Source organism: Aquila chrysaetos, chromosome 25 (assembly GCF_900496995.4).
Source record: "Aquila chrysaetos chrysaetos chromosome 25, bAquChr1.4, whole genome shotgun sequence".
Classification (NCBI taxonomy): domain Eukaryota; kingdom Metazoa; phylum Chordata; class Aves; order Accipitriformes; family Accipitridae; genus Aquila; species Aquila chrysaetos.
Genome location: NC_044028.1, coordinates 7,506,548 through 7,529,658, shown reverse-complemented (window position 1 = coordinate 7,529,658; position 23,111 = coordinate 7,506,548). Strand labels below are relative to the sequence as shown.

The 23,111-nt window shown below is 44.5% G+C and overlaps 1 protein-coding gene across 1 annotated transcript in view; it reads left to right on the top strand.

Annotated features, from left to right (window-relative positions):
- The window catches only part of FAM20C (FAM20C golgi associated secretory pathway kinase), a 61,043-nt gene that overhangs the window by 9,825 nt on the left and 28,107 nt on the right, over nucleotides 1–23,111 (top strand). The window contains exon 4 of the mRNA XM_030001708.2: nucleotides 3,216–3,294. Within this exon, the coding sequence (XP_029857568.1) occupies nucleotides 3,216–3,294 (79 nt within the window). The remainder of the gene's footprint in view (nucleotides 1–3,215; nucleotides 3,295–23,111) is intronic.

Below are 23,111 nucleotides of genomic sequence, written 5' to 3'. Positions count from 1 at the left end.
AAACAATGTTTGTTCGGGATAAGCTCCTGGAAGATGACGGGGCTCCTCCTGTATGGCCGCAATGGCCAGAGGGACTTGTTTAACTGAGGTCTGAGCAGGAAAGGGAGTTCCTGGAGGAATACAGCTCAGAAAATGAGAGGGAAGGCCGTAGGCAGATGTAACGCTAAGTTAGGACAGGGGAGGTAATCTGACCTAGAGGTCTGAGTGAGTCATCTCCAATGAGATCTGCTCTTTTCTGGCATTGCCATCCCCAAGATTTGGGCACACTGGACTGCTCCCAAGTCTGCTTAGTTCAGAGGTGCATGAAGGGTCCTGCTGAGTTCGAAAGGACAGTCTAAGCTCAGGTGTTTCCCTCTCTGCAGGGATTACAACGTTAGACTCTGACTACTCTGGACTTGGAGGGTGGCTTTGAATCACCTCCAGCCTGGCCAGCACATCCGCGGCACCGAACGAGCAGCCAAAGCGGGAATATCTGCGTGCAAGTCCGGATCACGTGGGGGGAAGCCAACGTGGAGCTCTGGCACGGGTTTTTGGCCACTATGCATGTGGCTTCCAGCACGCCCTGCCGTAAGGCACGACGGGACGCCGTTCTCACCAGTGTCTGTTTTGGGGAGGTCCAAAGTTTACTCCTAGTAGCAGTGGAGGGACAACATGCCAGCAAAACTTGTGTTCAGTCGAGGCTACTATTGCAACCAATTAAGGCAATACAATAAGATGGATCTAAAAAGACCAGGGAGATGCTTTTGTCTTACTTCAGCTCAATTCCTTCTGACAGGAAACCAGGCCTTTGTGTCTCATGGAAGAATTATTCTGAATTGTTAATCTTCTCCATACCTTTCCCTGCTTGGTGATGACACACTCGTCGTTGAGTTCGGCTGCTAACAAAATCATTATGTGTCGAGTGGCTTCAATTTGCTGAGAAGGCAGTCGTCTTAGTGTATCTGAAACTTTGTGCTTAGAAAAGGGCGTGCTGGAACATCCTTTCTTCTTTTTCTTTGCATTGCTGTGATTTCCCAAACGCTCGGCTTCCCAGCCGGACCTCAAAATCGGCTCTATCTTTCTCTTTTCTCTCATGGCCTTACAGGATCTTTGGTATATTTTGGACATACATGTCTCATGGAGGAGAGGGAGCCAATCTCTAAGTCCTGAGCTCCTCAGAATTGAATGAAAAAACATAAATTACATCAATTTTAGAGAAAAAAACATTCTGTCTTCAGTTGGTGTGAGCAGTCTGCAAGCAGCTGTGTTGAGGTCGGTGGGCTGGGGAGAGTTGTGTCTGACAGACAGGAGGCGATTCTGCCCTTTGGTACTGAGGCTGATAGTACTGACCTATATGGAGATAGCTCACATAAACGGGGGTGCAAATATAGGTTCTGCCTTAAAGAGCTGGGCAAATCCCGCACCTCCGGCAGCGGCTGGGCATGGAAGGTGGTTGGGGCTGGTCCTGGGCATGGCACGGGCGGCTCCAGCTGCCTGGTCGCTCTCCGGACTAACCAGGAGCGTTCCCAGAGTGCGTAGCTGGGCTGCGATGGTCCTAGGGCAGCACATGTAGGTTTTTGGCTGGAGGATTGCTGCTTCTCATTGCCTTCAGGCTCTGGGCTAGGTACGAAAAGGGCTACTGCTCCTTCTTCCCTCAGGTGCGGATCAACTGACACGTTCTGCACAAGAGAGGGAGTTTAATATGTGAAAGCCACGTGCTTCTGCTTTACCTGTTCAGTACAAGTTATTTAATGCCCTTTAATTTCTAATTATTTATTTGTTCCTTTGGGATAAACTGGAAGTGCAAGAGAAGGCTGGGGTCAGCAAAACAGCAAGGCAGGAGGGATTTTATTCTAGGGGAAGTATAATTACACTGACCAGATTTGCATAGCATTTTGTTGCAAAAATATAGATTACAAGTGCTGAAAGAGAGCTGATGACCTGTCAGTAATAAGGCACAGAGATGAGTAATTAAAAGGATGTGCAGCTAATGGCATTGGTTAGAGGAAAAAAATGTACAACCTATATAGGTGGAACAAGGGCAGCTCTAAGCCAAAATTTACAGAGCAAGGTAACTTGACATTATGTAGTTCTCCAGTTGACATAGGTTTTGTCAGAACTGTAAAGAAAGGGATTGATTATCTGATCATTCATAGGAAGCATTTTTAAAGGACTGACTCATCCACACAGACACGACTGCCATGGCCTGCCTCTCCAAACACAGAAGTGAATTAAGGAATCAGGGTATAGGTCATTTCATTTATTCAGAGCAGTTTTGATTGAGACGGTAAAAAAGCAGCCGGTTTGCCAAAGTATATATTTATCTTTTTTAAGTAGCCTTATCATCAAGTGAAATGCGTTTTTATGAATTCTTATATTAAAAAAAATGGCTTTAGAAACACTATAATCTGGCTGTTAACATGATACTGTCCAAATTGTTCAGACTGGTATGAATAAATGTCAGTCTTAAATTCCCATTAGCTCTCAGCTGGCAAGTGAGCGCATTTAATGTTTGAGCAAAGATAGCCCTCGGTGTGCAGTGTGGACCGCGGTCCCTGCCGCCTCCACGTGCCCTCTGCTACCCTCCCAGCAGAACCAGTGACCCGCTCCGCACAGCTCTGCTCTCGTGTACGAACCACCTTGGGATCCCTTCAAGTTAATGGATGGGCTTGGATACATATCCGTTGTGCATAGAGGAGGTGAATTTACATATCTCTACTGCTCGGCAACAATTATTAAAATCGCAGCAGAGATCAGAGATTGCTATAGTATCTGCTCATACTTTTAATTAAGGAGATGTCTGCTGCGCATTGGACTGTACATCCCAGCTGCAGTTGTCTTCGAAAGCACCCCATCTCCTTCCCCAGTGTGTGTCCCTTGTTCGAAGGAACTCCAGAAGTGATTGAAGACAGAGAAAACAAGACTCCAATGGTCTGTTCCTATACACGTTGTTCAGTTAGGGTGCTTATGGAGGTCATAGTGGTCAGCTGAAGAAGACAAAGTCGTGTCAGGGAGTACAATCCATTTTTAGTCCTGGTCGGCAGCTCAAAGCCCTCCCTGGTACTCTGCACCCGCTGAATAATCTCTTGTCCAGTTAGGATTACCCTGCTTGGTGCTCAGATGCTGCAGTGCTGAATCTAATAGAGAGCAAAAGATATGTGATTTTGTTTCAAGGAAGCTGAATGTAAGTAGATCCACATGTAGCATTTTAAAGCGGTTTTGTTTTTTCCCCGCAGCGATGAAATCAGGAGGCACCCAGCTGAAGCTGATCATGACGTTCCAGAACTATGGACAAGCATTGTTCAAACCAATGAAGTAAGTAAAAAAAGTCTGTGTTGTAAAGTGAAATTGTGGTGGAATAGCCTGTTGCTATTTTCTAAGCTGTTAAAAGTTTACTGTAGTATCTCTCAAGGTTAACGTGTCTGGTTCCCTAGGCTCGCTGCTGAATGTAGAGCTTCAGGGTCTGTGGAAACCTTGCCCTGCTAGGCTCATACTAGGTACTGAGGAGTCTTCAGATACATTACAGCCTTCTCGGGAATGTTATTCGCTCTGATCTCTGTGAAATCTCTCATCATAAATACAGGATGTTTTCAGCATTTCTTTCTTATGTAAACTTACTCCGCAGGCCTGAGCTTTATCTAGTGTCAGTGCTCCTCTGGAATATGGCCAGACAAGAGAGATGGTTCAGAACAGCTTTGCAAAGAGCTAAATAGTATTTGTCCGATAAATTATATTTAATCCGTTGATTTATTGTTGTTTGTATTAAAGGTTCATGTTAGTCATTTGGCTGTGGCTATGCTGACTCCTATGAAAATAAGTTTATCTGAGAGCGGTACTGCAAGGTAATGAATCTAGAAAGGGAAGGACTAGGATGATGCAGCCTTGGTTTGTGCCTGCCTAGATCCCATTGAGATGAGGGAAGTTATTCAGATACAAAGCAGATGTAAATGAGTTCTGAATCCTGACCTGTATGTTTGTGTTGTAATAAAGAAAATGACTCTGTGCTTATTGTAGAGGGTTTAGTGAAGACACTCGGGGCTGCAGAATGTTTAATGAAGCTACTCAGTATTTGTGTCAAGGGTACCACTGGAATAATAAATTCATTTCCTTCTTTTGTTCCCACTGTAGGGAAGTTCAGTTAATTTCCTCTAAGACGGTCCATAAAAGACTAAAGTAACCGAGAACGAGTGGTTTGGAATATGTGTTGGCATTGTGTTACAGCGATAGTGGGGAGCACAGCTCAGGGGGTAAGCTGCTGGCTGGAGACTGAGAAATTCCCTGTTCCACTATAGATTTTGCTATTCTGACCTCAGACAGGTACAGATTTGACTTGATCTTACTTGACTGCCAGAAGGGCCAAATAATTGGTCCCGCTTGCCTTCAACCCAGGTTTGAGCAGGAACCCTCCTTACGTGCTGTGTGTTCGTCCTGGGAATCACAAGGAAATCTTATGAACTTCCAGGGAGTACAAGGCATTCGTGCAAAGGCCAAATGCCTCTGTGTTATTTCCCAAATTGCAGACAAATTTCTCCCTGTTTCTAGCGGATCATTGATTGCCTGAGAGAGGTCAGAGGAAGCACAGATAAATAATACTGACAAGTCAGAGGGAAGGCGGTACCAGAGAGCATCTGCTCCAACATCTTCCCTTCCTCTCTGCCCCCCCCCCGATCTTCAGGTCATCAGATTATCCGTGCATGGGTCCATCCCCTATATCTGCAAGTTTGATGCATATAGGTACAATTCTTAATTGTGTCTTGTCCCACATGCGAAGTGAAGAACCCAGCAGGTTCGAGCAGCCTTTAAGTATTTGGCAGAATCATGGTTGTGCTATTGGCTTTTTACATAATGTGTGATTTGTTTGTTCTCCATTTGCTCAGATGCAGATAATCTCAATCTTTATCATTGGTATGACATTGTAATTCGGGGAATGCTAATGAGGTCAAATCACAAGTTTACTGTTTCTACTGTACTGTACACAGCCTCAGCAGGATGATGGATGACAATAGAGGTATAGCCACATTCCTGTGTAGAAGCAATTACTACCATCCACTAGAACAATAACAGAAAATGATGATGTCTTAATCACTCCCTTTGCTTGATTTGAAGGGCAGCAACACCCTATTTTCTCACTGCTCTTTGCATTACATACACTACTGGAAAAAGCAGCGTTAGAGCTGCCGTGTTCCCAGGCACCACACCTTACGGTAGCAATGCTGCCGCGTTTGTGCTGAGCGTCGCTGAACACATTAGTGATTTTGAATAAGGATGTTTGCAAGCATTTGTCTTCATTCTGATAACAGTGAACGGGGAGCCAGGTGCTCGGCTAGCGTAAATCTTCCTAGCTCCTTTGGCATCTGGTCCCATTGGCCTCTTTCACCAGCTTGTGGACTGTTGTTGATGAAGTTCTTGCAGAGGTTGGCAGCATCATTTCTTTATACAGGAATAAGCAGCCTAGAACTAAAAAAAAAAAAAAAAAAAAAATAAAATCAGGCTTTAAAGCTATGAGACTTCTTGTAGGACCTTCTTCAGGCCCTAGGCACCTTCCAGGCTGTTTCTGGTGCTCCCTCTTTTCTGCAGGGTACCCTTCTGATCCAGGCTTCTCAAAGCTGGGTGTGCCTTCCCAGGACAGGAGGGTATAGGGAGCTCACAGATCAGGGCCAGACATCTCTGGTCATCAGGACTGGCAGTATAAAGTACATTTTTTTCTAAATAGTTTGATTTGAGGACCATAAAATGTCATCCTGGTGGCTACTTCTGAGATCAGGTCATTGAAGGAAGCCCTTGGTGGACGGTCAGGACGTCTCCATGCGGCGCATCCTGTGTGTTTCAGTTGTTACTCTGCTATCAGCTCCATGGCTTTTCGAAGCAGCAGAAATTATGCTTTTCTTTCTCCTGAGTTGATAAGCCTCTTCATACAAGCAACCTTCTTCATGAACCCCAGGTAACAGGAACATTAAATAGTACTGAGTGTCCAGCTGCAAGTGAAAACTGGGGCCTCAGTTTCTCTCTCAGTGCCGGAGGGGGCAATATGAGTTTCGTCTCTATATCAAACTGAACTGAGCCACTCTTTTCTAGAGAATAGAGTTGGCATCAGTAGGATTTCAGGCCTGATCCCAAGGAAAACTGGTAATCCAGAGTTTCCCACCCTGTCTGGGATCCGAAGTGCTGAAAGCTGAATGGTGTGAAGTACATATAGAGTAACATGTAGACACGAGACCAGTCCCTACCTGGATTTGATTCATTTGAACTACCTGGAAAGCTGTTTTTGCTATACATTGCCGTACTCGGTATCTTCCAAACTGAATTAATACCTGTTTGAGCAGGATTGTGGCGGATAGGGGAGACCCTGTGAACCCTTCCCTGATGCAGTCGGGCATCTGCTAGCAGAAGGGGAGGTCTCCAGACCTTTGGCAGTGACTTCTGCAGGGGAGTCACAGCAAAATGTACTCGCTGGCAAATTGCTTGAAACCCTACAGAATTCATCTGACTTGCTCTGCCCTTTCCCAGCCTCCCAATTCCACGTTGAATTTATCCAGGGAGCAAGCCAGCTCCAGAAAGGCCCAGGCAGGATTTGGAAATGAGGAAACCAGAATCTGCCTTTGGCACCTTTTGTGCTCAGTGTTTGACATTAACTGACAACTCTTCATCTGGTCATTGATTCAGGCTAGTGGAGCGAATGAGAGGAGGGAAGCTTAACAGTCAGGGAAATGTGATAGCGGTAAATAAAGCCTGATCAGCTGCAATTATTTTATTTATTTGTCGCTCTGCATCTTCATTTCTGAAATAATTGCCCATAAAGTATTGCAGAGCAAGCCAAATCTCTTTATAAATCCTATGGCCCAGTGTAGATTCCTTTGCTAATTCCAAATGCATCATAGAAAAAGCGAGTATTTGCTAAAACTCCAGGGAAGATTTAATGTATTTGCAATGTATCTTACAGTTAATGTGTAGTTTTATTTAGCTCATAACAGTTCAATCATACAAAATTATTACCATATGGGACAGGAAAAAAATAGCAACCTCCCCTTCTCCCATGATTAGTGTGTATAACCGTACTAGTATTGTACAGCATAATAAAATTTATTTACATGATCGCTGATATCTGCAGCTGCAGCTTTCTACATGACTTATCAGTCAGGTAGAGATGGTGTAGAGCCATAAATTTCAAAGGCTTTTGGCTTATTTGCCCAAAAAGATCATGCACTATATAGTTTTGTTTGGTTTCCCTTTGTTTCTGCTAGCTGGTGGAGTTAAATAGCTGGCTCAGCAACAAAACCAACACACTATTTTTTTTCCTTCCAAGGCTTTATTCTTGAAGGGGGAGATTCTGCTCCAGCAGAGTCAGGGTTAGGATTCCTATTGCATACGCTGGTGCCAGGATTTTGAGAGAGGTTTTTACAGCTCCTTATGGAAAAGCCAAATAGGATCGAATAGAAAATGGCATTTTGTTATAGGAGTTGTGAGAAAAGTGTCCTGTGGTACGTGTTTAAGAATGACATCTCTCATTCCCAGTTTTATAGCCTGCTTTGTAGAAATGTGTAGAAAGGGTATTCATTATAAAATCTTTGAGGTTTATTTGTTCCATTCAAAGAAATACTAGTGTATCTAGTGAACTCGCTTTTGACTGAAACTGAGATCAAAGCCAGTTCTGTTCCAGCTTTAGATTTTGCTTGATATTTTTAACATCTTTCTTCCTTCTGTTTTTACAAGTCGCAGTACAGGATTGGTAAGAGCCACATGGCTGTTTCTTTCAGTAACTGAAGTTCACAGTTAAAGTCTTTATTAAAGTCGCACCAATTAGCATCAGGGTGATATCAGGCCAGAAGAGACTTTTGGGGTCATGAAATCCAGTCTCCTTGAATCGCAGGCGATTGTCTCATGAAATCCTGTTCATTAACTGATCAAACACTCCTGATCGCCCTTGTTTGTACCTTTTGCCCCCGCTATGCCTCCTGAAACACGCTGCTGTAGAAATGTTGTAGAAATGTAGAAATGCTGTGGGAGCATCTCCTGGTTCCTGCAGCCCTCGGAGACACGACCCATCCCAGCACCAGCCACAAAATAAGCTGGTAGTCACAGTCTAGTGCAAAGCTAGTGCCCTGCCGAAATAAAACAAGCACACTCACCTTTAAGCTTCCATAACGTTCCTGTGGCATATATTTGGGCTCAAAGACGTACACACTGTTAGCTGGGCTGAAATCTAGCAGCCAAGGTCATGGGGAAGGTAATATTTTTGTTTCGAGTGGCAAAGGAAAGCTTTTTACTGGCTTTTAAATGTCATACATATAGCGACAAAGGATTAGCAACGTTCTTTAAGTTTCTCTTTGATTTCCTTTCAGGATTGCTCAACAAATAATGCATCTTTTGATAGGGATATTAAATAAGCCAAACAATCCCCATAATATAAACAACTGTTAATCGCTTTCATTTCCTACAGTAATATTCCCTTTCCAAAGCTGCAGTGTGACTGTTGTACCTGTGAAATGCAGCCTCCAGGCCTGATTATCATATCAATTAGGCTGGTATAATTCTTCCGAATTGGTAGCATTGCTTCCAAATCAGAGGAGTTGAAACGAACCTCAGAATCGGGGCCACTGGAAGATTGCTTTCCTTATTACATTGCATATCATGCTGTTTTGAGGAAATATATTTTGCAAACCTGTTGCATTTCAGCTGGCAGGCATCCAGTATAAACATACTGTTATAAGTCAACATAGCAATTAAATCAAATTGCAATGTTTTCTCTGAGCAGCTAGAGAAGTGAGATATGCATACAGTAGCTGCTATGCTAGAAGCCTTCCAGGATTAACACTTCGGCACACTGGAATGTGCTGTGTGAAACCTGACTGAGCAGTTGCTGGTCAAAGTACAAACCCAGCCGCTATGTTCTGTCACTTGGCTTAAGCCGTGTTACTCTACCGGTCACTGGAGAATGCTGGTTCTGCGCAAGGTGTGTTACTGGCGACCTAAAGCTGAGTAAACTGGTCGGAAAGGTTGAAGCTGGTAATCCCAGAATTCAGTTTATGTAGGCGTATTTTAGAATTGCAAGGAGTGCTGTCTTGTTACATCATGAAGAAGAAATGTTTTCTTTGCTGCTGGAAGTAATAATCAGTAATCAGATATTCTGTAGACCTCATCCATGAGATTTTGGGGTTTTTAAGGTCATGCAAATCCTTACCTACCAAATCCCTGCTGAAATGTTTACCCGAGTGAGACTGACGGGCAGATTTGATCGTACTTACATCAGGAATAAATCTGGAGTAAACTGGATGAATTATATCACTTGATATTTAAAGTACATGTGATCAGAATGTGGTCCTACATAAGGACAGTAGTGGTTGCCATGCAGTATTTTAGTTCTTTAACTTTTGGTGTATTGTGCATGAAATATTTTTCTCTTTTATAACTAATCCTGTTCATCACATCAGACTTCTTCAGCATTTCAATGCAGATTGTGTTTTTGGACTCAGCCCTGCCTCTGGTCCAAATCTCATTTATGCAGATCGGAAAATTTGTGGTGACTTCAAGGGGAGCTGGATCAGGATTGAGGCTGACTGATGGCGCTGGACAGCAATGAAATCCAGTCTTCTGTCTGTCACTGTGCACCGCATTTCCCCTTGCCACAGCTCAGCAACTGCTGGCTGAAATATTGATCAATCCCATCCAGCCCAGGAGAGATTTGTTCTCAAATTCTGCAAGCATGTTTATGAAATGACCCCAGAGTCAAAGTCTGCAAAGTCCAGGTAGCTCAAAGGTTGTCCATTTAGATTAGGATCTGTAGGGATCCGAGACAGCAGCGTTTCACCGTGCTGACAGCCAGGACGGAGAAAACAAACCTCTTTCCCTCTCTTTCGGCACCGGCTCTGTTGCGGTGTCCCAAGCCGAGCTGCCCTGGGTTTTCCCCTCCTGGAGCCGGGCAGGAGCCGCTCGGAGCCGGGACGGGACAATACGAGTCCCGGCGGTGGGAGGGAGCAGACTGTTTTGCTGGATATCACCGCGTCCGTGGGGTTCAGCCCCATCCCGCTTCCCGGCACTGGGAGGCTGCCATCCACCGCTGCTGGTGAATTCTCCCCCAAATCCCTCTCCCCTCGCTTCCCACGGCATCTTCAGCTCCCGGCAGGAGAAGACTTCGCTCCGCAGCTCACAGAAACGTCAGCCCCACAGTCTCTGTGAGTGGGGCTTTTTGCACAAATAATTCAAGCCTTGCCTTTTTCAACTCGTTTGTTGGGGTTTCTCCGGCAGATGATAACCCGATGCTCAGTATCTATTTTTGTTCGTGTCTTACACAGACACAAAAGGCCACAGGTACTGACTGTACCTGCCCCTTATCACCGTTTTAAGGAAGAGCTGAGTGGGCAGTCATATTTTACAGTAGTGAAGTGTCTCTGCTTGATTAGCCGCTTTCTAAGTGCTTGTAGAATCTTGCTAATTAGTCTTCGGGAACAAAGACATCCTGGTGTTTATTTTTTCTTTAAAGCCAGTTATTGCATCAGCTAACTTTTTTTTTTTTTTTTTTACATGTTACCACAGTGTATTAGGAAAGAAGCATCTTCAGTGTCTGATTTTAATCAAGCTACTTCTTCATTTTAATTTTCTACATACCAAGAAATGCAGTCCTGTGGCTTTGTCTTTTAATCAGAGACCCACTTTCAGTTCCTCAGTTTATTATTTCACACATTTTACCCTGTATCGTCCGTGCAGAAAAGCAGCAAATGTTATCGAGGGAAGAGCTGGCATGAAATACATAACCTGTAATTTACTGCTAAGTAACAGGGCTTGGCACACGGGGGACTCGTTGGTGTAGCAGTGAAGTAAGATGTCCTTAGTAAATCTAAGCAAAAAAATGTGTCCAAAATGTTTTCAGTGGGATATGCAGATACCACTACCCTGAAATATTTCATGGGAATTTGTCTCCGTTTCTCTACAATTTATAATCCTTAAACTAGGCTCAAGAGACTGAAATTCAGGGAGGGAAAATGATTTGTGCAAGACTTGTGGTGTAAACTAGAGGCTGAAGCTGTTTTCTCTCTGGAGCAGCACGCACAGCTTTATCCTGGAGACAAGTTGCACCGTACTCATCTCCCCCCTTGGGAGGAGTTATTTTTGGATGTTTTATGGAGCTAAATTGCTCCCCCTCTGCCCTTGGTCCTTATCTCACACAGGGATAGCTCTGGGGATCCCCACCGCTTTGGAGGATGGGGATGGGGATTTGGCCACTCACGCCAACATTCGTTTGGAGTTTGTTTACTCTTAGAACATCCAGCTCCTTAAAGCCCTCAACATTTCTACAGGTTTTTTGAGTTAGGGCTGCTGGCTATCGGAAGGGGCAGGAGATAAGCAGCAGGGCAATGGAGCCGATGAAACAGCACGTCTAGTGGCTGAGGACCCGCGTCCAGCTTTGCTGGAGGTCACCGGTTCAGGCGATACGGTCCGGTGTGGTCAGTGACGATACGAAGGCTGGGTGGCGTTCGGGAGAGACCCGCAACCAAAGTAACAGTGTCTTGCAGGTCAAGACAGGAAGGTTTTGGCAAAGCTGAGAGCCGTAGGAGAGAGCGCGCAGCGCACGTCCGAACGACGCCCTTGGCGCGGTGCTATTGGTGACTCACTGTTGTAAACAAACAAAAAAGTGGGTTTAAAATAGCCGTAATAGCTGTTGTTAATAACACAGCTTTAGGACATGCTGGACATTTTTGACTTTTTATTTTTTCATTTTCAGTATCTGGTTCAATAGTGTTAGTACTTGTTAACTTACAATTTTCCACCCTGCCTTAACGTTCTGCATGTGGGTAAATAAAAGTGAGAAAGCCTGAAAGACTCATTTGCATGTGAAGAAGTAGCAGAAACCCAGAGTAAATAGCATCCGCAAATGTGTGGGAGCTGGAGAGTAGGGGGGGGACAACAAAACTGTTGTAAATAGAAGCAGTTTAAAGTGCTGGATTATGCGCTACGGATAATAAAATACCCCAAGCCAGCACGTAAGCCAGATACTGTTCTCAGCAGCAGCGTCCAACTGATCCTGTTAGCACTTCAAGCCCCTTTTGTAAACCTTGCTAATCGGTGGTCCAAATTCTTCATGCGGGGGTGGTCACCCGGCCAGAGGACAAAGAACGCCGTGGCTGTGCATGGAGACCTGTAATAGTTAGCAGAAATATTGCACACAGGCTTCAGATACACACAGGCTGTATATGGATTTTAACCTGCTTTGATTAGCTGGCGTGAAGCAGCAAACGAAATGAAGATGTTAAATTAATCTGTAGATTTAAGGGGAAATCTAGCAATGACTGGTATTATTTTCTTTAGTTTTCAGTATGACTGGCTTATATTTTGTTTGATTCTACCTCCTGATATACAGGAAGAGAATTTTGACCCAGCGTATTTGTGTTTCCCTGTATTTTGTGCCTGTTTGAATTGCCGCGATACGATAATCCGGCCAAAATTTCAAACAAATCTCTTTTGCATCTGATTCTTTAGGGGTTTATTAAGCAGAAAATCTGATTCCCAGGGCATAAACCCCAGAGGTTTTTCAGCCTTTCATCTTGCAAGCCCAGGTTCTGCGTCAGGGCCCTGAGTGAGCCTCAACCAGGAGGAGGGGGAGAGCGATGCCGTGGTTCCACCGCCAGCTCTGCCTCCCGGGCAGAAGGACGGGATGCAGCGAGGAGGCTTTGGGCCAGCCCCGGGCGGGTTGGGGACAGCGGCTGTCCCCTTCGGCAGACACCCAGTGCCACCGCGAGCCTCCGTGTCTCCCCCCGTTCGCAGCAGCGGCCAGCCTGACGTCCGCGGGGTGACACCAACAAAACAGGGTGCCCGAGGAGGGCAGAGCCTGCTTTCCCCGCTGCCTGCCTAATTCTCCCATTCCCAGAGCCAGCTCCAAGTTGAACCCGTCTTTTTTTGCAGCCTCCTGCCCGTGGGTACGAGAGCTGGGTAACCGGGAATTCAGCCCCAAACGTGCCCTTTTTTTGCTCTGCCTGACCTACTTGCTGCTGCCCGTGGGGAGCCGCGGGGGTTCCTGCTCTTCTCGTGCCTTTGCTTCGGAGAGTCAGGCTTTTGTGCCGCCGATTGTATCACGGTGTCTTGAAGTTATCTCGGCGCGCGCTGGGCGTTTTGGTACAGAAGCCGCTTTTTACGTGCTTCTGTAGCGCTCAGGGCACTAACGCTTCGCCCGAAGCGGCGGCGAAGCCTCCGCTTTCGTGCTGCGGCACCGCGGGGCAGCGCCAATCCGGAGCGATTCCGCTGCTCCGGGCGGTGTAAGCACAGCTGGGGTCCTGCTCCGTTAGCAGTCGGCGAGGCCACGCGGAAGAGATGGGTTTTGCGGCGTATCCAGGCCACCTATTCAAATTCAGGCTCTTTTGGCACCCGTGAAATTGTCTGACAACTTGCGAGCGGGCACCGTGCCACGCAAGCAGATGGGCACGAATGTCCTGGCAGCCAAGAGCCTGGGATGTTCATCTGGCAGAGGGGAGCGAGAGCAGAGCTCGGTGCTCGTGTCCAAATGCCCGTCCCTCCCGAAGTTACCGTGGGAAGAGCGGGCACGGCGACGGGGTGTCTGGTTTGGGCACGGGGTGTTTCACGGCAGAGGTGATGCTCCCCACGTTCTCTCCCTGGTTCCTGCTACTCCATCGCTGAGGACAAGGTAGTTTCCGAGATGCTTTCAGCCCCAGCTCCCCGTTTTGTTGGGGACAGCCAGCACCAGCGCCGTCCTGTGTCCTCCAGAGACTCACCCTGAAGGCAACAGCACAGCGATTCTTTTTTTAACTGCCTCTGCTAGGTGGTTTCCTATGAGAGGCTGGCTCTTGCCAGAAGTGAATCCTGGGATAAAAGGATTAAAACAGCCTCTTCGAGGCTTCGCAGAAATTGTCACAAGGGCTTTCTTTAAAACAGAACTCCAGGGAAGGCTTATCGCCCCGAGGGGCAGCTTTTCTCACACAGGCGTGCATTTCATGATGATTGACACTTCATTAATTAACTGTTATTAATTAACCCCATAATCTGAAAGGATGGGGGGGAAGAATTCCTTGCAGGCCTGGATCCTGTCATTTCTTTGAACACACGAGTCCCCTGTTCTGCTGCACTCCCAAACCCATCTGTCTTTGGGACCGAAGGAGCTCATAAAGAAGGCAGGAATAATGAACAACTTTTATAGCCCCCCCTTCAACCACCTTCATTTCCTGACAGCCGCAGTTTAAACATGATTTGCGGGAGTGAGACTATTTGTACCTATTACTCTGAGTTTAGAGGAAGAGAAACGTGAAAAAAAAAAAAAAATCGGTTGTTGCCTTTCAGCCTCCCCTTGTTCCCTGCTGTGCTGCTGTGTAGGATATGATGCTGTGAAGGATGCGGGATCCATCTGTAATATAACGCTGGCTCCGCGTGTGGATGGTCACATACCTCCTTTTAGGCTGGTCGTGCTACGAAAGCCCAAAGTTAGGACAGAAAACCATTCTTGCCTCTCTGTTTTAGCTCCAGCGTGATGACCTCCCCGCTGCTCTCCATAGCCTAAGCCGTCCTAAAGTGCCGAGCTGCACCCAGAGCGGCAGCAGAAGGGACAAATTCTTCCCGTGCTGACTTCAGCTGGGCTTTGCCGATGTCCTTGAAGACTTTATTTTGCTCTAATCATTTTGAGCCAGCCCATATCTTCTGCCAGTTCTGCCTGGTGGCCTCTAACAATCTCATATGTCAGGCAGCAGCATGATTATAGCTTTGTTTAACTTACTTTGCATTTGCCTTTCAAGGAGCAACAATGCAGCAATTCTGTAGACTAAATGTGGCCTAAGAAAAGAAATTGTCCTGTTTATCCACAAACACCAGCTTCTTGGGGTGATGCCAATCTCGATAAGACATCAGTGATGCCGATAAGCCAATAGTCATAATCACCGATCAGTGTTTTGCTGATGTTTTGGCAAGGTTTTGTGTCCAATATTGTTGACCCTACACTTTTCCTATTATGTGCTGCATCCTTTGGCAGGAGAAAGACCTTCTCAGGGATCAGAATGGTACCTATATTGCAGGAGGTGCCTAAAACCCATTACGTTTGGCATGGCTTGTTCCTTTTATTCAGGGTTGTATATCAGGGTTCATCCCTCCCATGCAATTTCAGGCACAGCAGTATTAATCCTGCCATTTTGCATCTCTGCAATTGGGAATGGTCTCACATTGCTGACATCTGAATTACATTTTTAACAACAATTTCCTTTGTTACATAAAACGAAGCCAAAACAAACACTGGTATTGGAGGCTCACTTTCTGGTTTAAATAACACAGACCTTTAAATGGATGAGGGCTATGAATCATTTTTGTGTAGATACTGGGTTTGTGTTGTTTACTTGCTTGTCTGTGAAGGATTTTGTTCTTTTTTTTTTCCCTGGCAATGTAAGTCTATCACTCTTGATGCAGTAGGACAGTTTGGAAAAGCTCCCTGGTCCCTCTTATCTAACTCTACTGTTATTAGATTATTGTATTCTCTCTTCTCTCCCTTCCCCTAAAAATTTACTCACTAAAAGGGTAAAATTGCAGTGTATTGAATTGCCTGATATTGCACCGATTCTTTGTTGCAATATCTTCTAGATTTTAATAGCTACAGGCCTTGAAACTATTTTGGTGTTACCAAAGACATTTAATATCTGTGAACTTAGGGAAGGCATTTTCTGGCACTCAGCAATGACTCCAAAGCCCCAAAGAATTACACTCAACAGCCCTGAATTTCAAAGCCTGACATCACTGCGAGCAAGGAATACAAATCCATCAACAGGAGCAGGATTTTAATTGCTTTTGAATGATTCTATAGAAATCTAAAATTGCTTTGTGGGATGAAAAAAAAATCCCCACTTTTATCTGTGAAGAGGTTTTAATTCTGGCGAATAAAATAAGTGGCTGCTATAATAATACAAGATTTTTTCCCTCTGACTGTGTAGCTCTTCCTTCAGCCCCTGCCTGCTGGGATTTTATCCTTGAGCAGTGAGACATCGGAGTTCATCAGATATTATACGTGGCAATTGCCAAACCAGGAGAGGCTCTTTGGTGGCTGGAAGATTTGTGCTTCCATTACATTAGCTGTTAAAAAATGAGACCACCTGCATTCTTTTGCAATGTGACCTTCTCTAGCTGGTCATATGCTGTGTTTTCTCTGTGATCTGATCTGATTTTAAGGGTAATCAAAAGGCCAACAGTGCTTTAAAACCCAGTAATACCTTGACTCTTGCTTTATAGTTTTCTTTTTTTTTTTCTCTTTCTTTTATGAAAGGAACAAAAACCTCTGCAGACATTTCTACATCTGGCTTAGCTTCTGGTTAAATGCGTCCTCAGGGAGCGCTGGAAGATACACCTTCTCCCGCTTAGAAGGGAAGCAAATGAGTCACATTTTCCAAAACGGTTTTCAAGGAAAGGGATATCAGCAGTTGTTTGTATTTTCCTGTTTAATAGATCCGGTGAATACTTAAAAACGGTCTGCGTCGCAAGAGAAACACCACCAGGGCGTGAATATTTCCATTGCCTTGGCAAAGGGCAAATGCCTGTCCCGCCGGCACGTATCGAGGGAGCGCTGGGACGGCGCAGGTCGGGATGGTCCCTTCCCTGTCCCACCCCTCCGTCCTGGGGGGGTCACGTACCGTGGCCGTCCCGTGGACGGGGGTGGGGACGGAGCCGGGCGTCCTCCTCGTGCGAAGGGCGGCGGAGAGCGGCTCGTCCCCTGCGCCGGGCAGGTTTGCAGGCAGAGCGGGAGGTTTTTTCCCCCCTCCGTCGCGCCCTGGGTGGGCTCCGAGAGGGGTCGCGTCGGTCGTCGGGGTCTGGGGCCGTCGGGTCTCGGCGGGCGCAGTGGAAGGGCTCTCCTGGGTTTCAGAGGGAACCAGATCTGGCTTCTCGTCTTACCTCAGCATTTCTCTTTGTCCGTCAGCTGGAGGAATCCCCTTCCCCTGACCTAAAATATTCAGGGTGCCCGAGGGAGGAATCGCAAAGGGAGGAATCCAAACTGGAGACCACAGTGGAGATGGGGAGCCTGCCCCATCTCCTGCCTCTCCGCGTGGCTCCTCGCCAGAGAAACCCTTTCTGAAACCCTGAACAAGCCTCAGCCCAGGGCCAGGGCATGAAAAAGGTGCCAAAACCCCCATCTCCACCCAAACCGACATCACCGAGGTAGCTAACCCTTTCCCAAGGCTCTCAAGGACATTAGCAGGCATCTCTCAAGTGGAGTCACAATATCATCTAATACTGGTCAGTAATAACATTTCCTTAACCAGGGATTAAAATTATTATTGAGCTTGTTTTAGGGAGAGAAATAAAAAAAAAGACAATCTAGTATTTTTATATTTTAGTTAGCATTAAACTTACAAAAAGGTGATTGGTTGCAGCATCTGAAATTCTGCACTGATATTTTTCCTGGCATGTGAAGCATGTTGATACTAACATGTATTAAAGTACAGAAAACCTTCCTGTTGAGGGCTTTAAAATATTTTTAATTATTTTCAGAAATAAACCTGGCCATTATTGTATTTTTGAAGGACAATTATTTTGTCCTTTCTTGCATAACTACACATTTTAAAATACATTTTAAAATAATTATTTTTAAATCGTTTTTCTTCAAATTGACCATAACAAAGCAGACAAATCTCTTCAGGATTAATTTTCCACCTAGCTGAAGAAATTAGCTATTGCTTTCTCCCTCCCACCTCGAAGCCGTGCTAGAACGGTTACCTGGATACCCTGCCTGTAAAGGATGTATGTGCTGAAGCAATTTAAATAGCCTGATTTGTCATCTAACTGCAGACATCATTAGCAAAGCATTATTTGGCTGGAACACTGTAGGCTGAACATGGATAACTCCTCTGTGTTGAGAGAGATTTAATTTAACCACCTTGTGACCAAATATTGCCTGTCTTGAGTGTGGAGCTGCAGCAAGTCTAGTGTGAGGAATACGAGCTGTATCTGCGTGGGAAATTATTCTCCTGTGGTGTATAGCTATTGGAAATGTACTCTGCATCAGGATGAAACAGGCTCTTTCAAATATGTTGTTTCAGAATCTACCGATTTGTTTATTTTGGGGCAAGGAGATAATTTTTATATGATGGGGAAGAGGGAAGGGCAGGAAATAGAAGCCTGGCTTTTGCTTTTTTCCCTGTAACTTTTCTCCTTGTCACGGTCCCTGTTTTAATTTATTCCTCTAGTTATTGTCTGTATTTTTCAAATGGCAATTCCATCAGGGTGGAAGGACCCTTATAATCAGGTTTTAAAAAACATGCTGGTGAAATTACAATGATGACTTGAAATTAATTTTACTGCATACGATAGTGTGTAAAGCAGAAAATAGTGGCCGCCTCTGATAAATCCTGCATGTCAGAAGGCAGAAATAGTCATTTACTTGGAATCTGACTATTGAGCATGGTCAGGGAGGTAGTCTGTGCATAACAATAAGGAATGCGTAAAAACAAATCTGAGCTTTATAAAGAGGATTTTGTTAGTTCTCAGATCACTTTTTGGTCTGGACTGAACCTAACATACCATTTTAAGGCTTTAACCAAAATCAGGTTATTTATTATTGATTCCAGTATGATTTGGAAAACTCAGCTAGAGTCTGGAGATTTGTCAGGTAGGTTCAATAGACCTGCATTCTCTCATTTAAGCTAATTCTGCAGCTACAGCTGAACTGCAGGAGCACCGCTATTGCACAGGTGCCAATTACATATTTCTGAACATCCTTCTTGGCAAATCAACTCCCAAATCAGGTTCGGGACTCATAGTCTTAAATGAAGCACGGTTGCAGAATATTCTGCTGATCTATGGTGCAAGTCCTTTTCCTTTAGTAGTAATTGATGTTACAAAATGTTTTATGGCTTCTGTCATTAGTATTCCCAATTGGCTCAATCTACAATTTACTTCATGCTGTAAAAATGCTAAGAATTTTCTACTGATTAGCAGCAACAGTAGGGCATGTTTCTAGATTTATCAACATGGGATATTTTTGGGTGGGTAAGGAGTCTTTTGTCTTTGAATCAAAATGTGTCTAGGCACTCTTTTTTGTTACAAATCTAGCAAAACGAAGATACTTTTGACGTGGTAATTAAATTCTTTCAGTGGCATACAGTCTACTGTGCACAAGGCTTCAGTATAATGAATATATTTATTTCAAGGAAACCTAGAGTATTTTCCTTGCCATTTGTAGGACTCAGCATATAAATAATGCAGACCATGCTGTGCTGCTTTTCAGTTCATCCCAGGAAATTATGCCATTAAAAATGCCACGGTTCTTTCAGGCACACACAGACACAGCAGGTAAAGAGAATATTCATGTGATGAACAGTGACAGAAGCAGCATCAGCAATACATAACCCTGCAAAGCACACCTCAGACAATGAAATTGTTTGCAGTAATTATAGCGTGGAATGAGACTGTTGTTTAACTTAACATCATGGCAGTCAAACTATGATCCGTCAAAGTGGGCTCTGAATTTGTAACCCAGGGTTAGGACTCAGAGATGCAAAATAAGGTGAAGTGAAATGAAGAGCTCTGGAGCCTCCCCTGCCACCCCAAACACGCACAGTCAATAAGCGTAATGAAAATTACACACATTTGAGCAGTTTTGGAAATAAAAGGTCCCCATAAATTCCTCACAGACTTGTTTTTGTTTGTGAGCACATGCTGCCATTTGAAATCTGTAATTCGGATGTTAAAATATCTCCTCTGTGAAAATAGCGGTCGCTTTTGCAGTGTTCAGGCAGCAGAGATCATCTGATGTATAAAAGCGCAGTTGCGTCCCTTTGCTTGGTAAGGTAAGAGTGTTTTGTATGTTTAAGAAGGAGAATTTACCATCTACCATTTGTAGGCATTACTTATGCATAAGCAGAGCTTTAGTACGTGTTGCAAATGGAAATCAAGTACATGATGTGCCTAGAAGGAGTTTATCTAACTATTTATGGGCTGATCACATTTTGAGCTAGAACTCACTTGGTTATTTTTAGTTAAGTAACGTTACGGTAGTAGTTGCCTTTTAAAGAAGCAAGAAAATTCTCCTGGAATTCACAGACCTTTCTCGCTGGGTCTCATTTCAAACCTTAATGTCCCCACGCTCAGTGTCCTTGGAGGAGAAGCTGAATCCCTAATGCCATGGGGCTGCCCGTCTAATTGCGGATCAGTGAGTTGCAGCTCAGAGACAGACTTTAAACTCCCACAAAGCAGCTTTGTGCGTCTTTGTGCCTTTCCATTTTCCCTCCCAGCTGTGTGCAGAGCACTCGCGTGGGTTTTGCCAACTTGGAGCCACCCGCTCTGGTTTGGAAGTGGACCGTGTCTGCTGTCTGGCGACCCGGGTTAGGTTTTCCCATCCCTCAAAGGTGGTACCCATGTGGAGTGCATGTGTTTGCCCGGTGGTTTTGGAATAGATTCGTTTTCGGAGTTGGAGTTAGGTGTAACTGGTACAAAGGGACGTTGTGCAGGAATGAATTCAGCTGAGCACGAGGCTCGTGCGTGAAAAGCCTTTGCTGGATCTCTCAGAATAGTTCAAAACGCCAAAAAATTCCACTGTCTTTGAAAAAAGCCTCAATCTGCTTTCTTGTCTTTATTTTCATGATAAATATCAACAATTTCAGGCAGTTGCTCTTTGATACGCCTTTGGAAAGAAGTTCCAATAACTTTAGAGATGCAGATGTAAAACATAGCTACAGCACATCATTAGCATGAGTAACTATTCCTTCTTTCTAATAAAAAAGGAATGGAAAACCATTAAAACTCACGAAATAATAAGGCAGAAGCATATAATTTAATATGGTCATCTATTTAGAAATGCACATTGTGCATAGATAATCAGATGTATCAGCAGGGAATCCACAGCCATCTAACAAGTAAGTTGTTTTGCAGTTGCCATCTGACCTGTAGATAAGTGGAAACTATGTCTTCATTAAACTTACAAAACTGAATATTGATCATTAGCAAAACCAGCACTGCAAGATGCAAGGGAAGTCTTGCTATGTCCCCAGGAGCTATGTGTGTGTACCTAATGGCAGGATTTAACTATTAAGGTCATATCAAAAATAGATCTGCTATTTGGCCACAGTGCTTACTGGCCTGCTGCAGAGGCAATCGGATTTGGGATGTCGTTTAAAGACTTACTGTATGTTGGGGGAGGAAAAGGTGTATCTGGAAATACGTCCTAAAAGAGTTGACTTCACAAGCAGTGTCCAATAAAGAGTCTTTAGTGGGGATGAACTGACCCTGTAGTGGAGATGAACATTGTACTGAATGCACTTTCTTAGACTGACTCGTCCCCCCATCCTTTCCAGCAAGCTATGAAGCAACCTGTACTAGTGCAGAGCTTTTGGAAAGTGTGTTTTCCAGCCCTGCCTGAGACTGCTATAGCCTGGTCTAGTCTGTACAGGCTTCTCCAGTCCCTTCCGATAGCACTGAGCTGGGAGACTATTATCTGCCAGGTGTGGTTTCTTCTCTTTTCCTCTTATTTTTTCCTCCGGTGTAAAAGATGAAGAATAATTGAGTGTTTAATTTTGATAGGACTTTACGGAAGGGGTTTTTTTTTGGTTTTCAATGTTCGCATTGCTCTGTCCTCTGCTCCCTGCTAGTGGAGGTGGACCAAAGCTGGGTGGTGGGAGCGGGAGGTGGCAATGCTCCGAGATTCCGGGGCCAGTCCATCTCACGCTCTCAGAGCGCACAGCAGTTATGTAGGTGAAATCCCTCTTTTAAAGAATGTGATTGATGTGACAGCATGGCACCAGTGTATGCGATGCTGGAAATCAAAGGGTGAAGCTAATATTTTTAAAGATGCAACTAAAAAGGTCTATAAATGTGTAGAAAATGGAATGGCAAATTTAATCCTGCTTTGCACCTTTGGATCAGTTTGCAGGTATTCCTGTAGGTGAGCAATGAACCCACTTTATTTTGTTTTCTTTGTTTTCCTCTTCTACCTGTTTCAACCAATAAGCCGATTCAGTCAGAAAGTAGTCTGACTGTCTGTAACTAATCCTGTAATACTTTCTTGACATTCATCGTGCTGTTGAGCATTTCTGTCAATACAATCATTGCCTGTGAGCTGCATGGAAAACAGTGCCCAGGAAAAAAAAAAACAAACAACAGGTTTAATTCTTACTAATATTTGTGATAAGATGAAGATCTTCACTCAACTTTATTGGAATTTACTCAGGTATATGGTAATAGCAGCCTACTGGAGATTGCTAGGGAGGGAACTCGAGGGACCTGTAATAAAACACAAGAAGATGGCTTGTGTATTCTTTTTTATCCAAGATCTCAGTACTGAAAGTGTCAGACACACAGTGTGCTTTGGACAGAGTTGAAATTCCAATATTAATTTAAGAATCTTCTACTGCTGCTCTTGCTTAATCCTGCAATATCCGCCTTGATATTAGCAAGAGCTGTGGAAGATGTCATGGACATATTTAAACTAAACACTAAAACCAGAGGTTATGTCTTCTGTGCCCCATATCCAGGCATGGACAAGAACAGGGTGTTTGCTGTCACAGACGGCTCGTTTAGTTATTCACTTTAATCTGCATCTGCTCCACACTCCACTGAAGTCAATGGGAGACTTTTCCCATGACTTTGCTGGCCTTTAAATTTGCGTATGGGCAGGTCAGGTCCCAGTTCATGAATTGGCTCTGTCCTTCCTCATCCAGTTCACCTTGAACTCAATGGGAGACCTTCCACTGAGTAGAAAGGAAGTTGGATCAGACCCAGGGAAAAACAGTAAGTGCTGAAGGAATGAAATGGTGAAGTCCAATGATTAAATCGTGCGATTGCTTTGCTCCACCATATACTTATCCTGACAGTTCATATTAAAAGGTAGGAAAACTGAAATATAAGCGTCCTTGGCTTTAGTAAAAACATAGTCCTCTCTCTGAAACCAGACTCCCACACAACTCCTGTGGGCTATGCACACACATATCTATTGCACCGTACAGTAGATAAGCTTCATATTTTGTAGACATTTAAACGCAGTTAAAAATTCAAGGAGAGGTAACCAGACATTCACTGTTAGAGAAAAGCAGCTGCATGTCATAAATCAGGTCCATAAAAAAAAATTTTGGCAACAATGTCATTTCACTAAAGGTTTTACTGCACAACTTTTGCAGATTTTTCCTCCCTTCTCTTGTCCTCTACTCTTGTCTCTTTTTTCTTGTGCTTTTTTT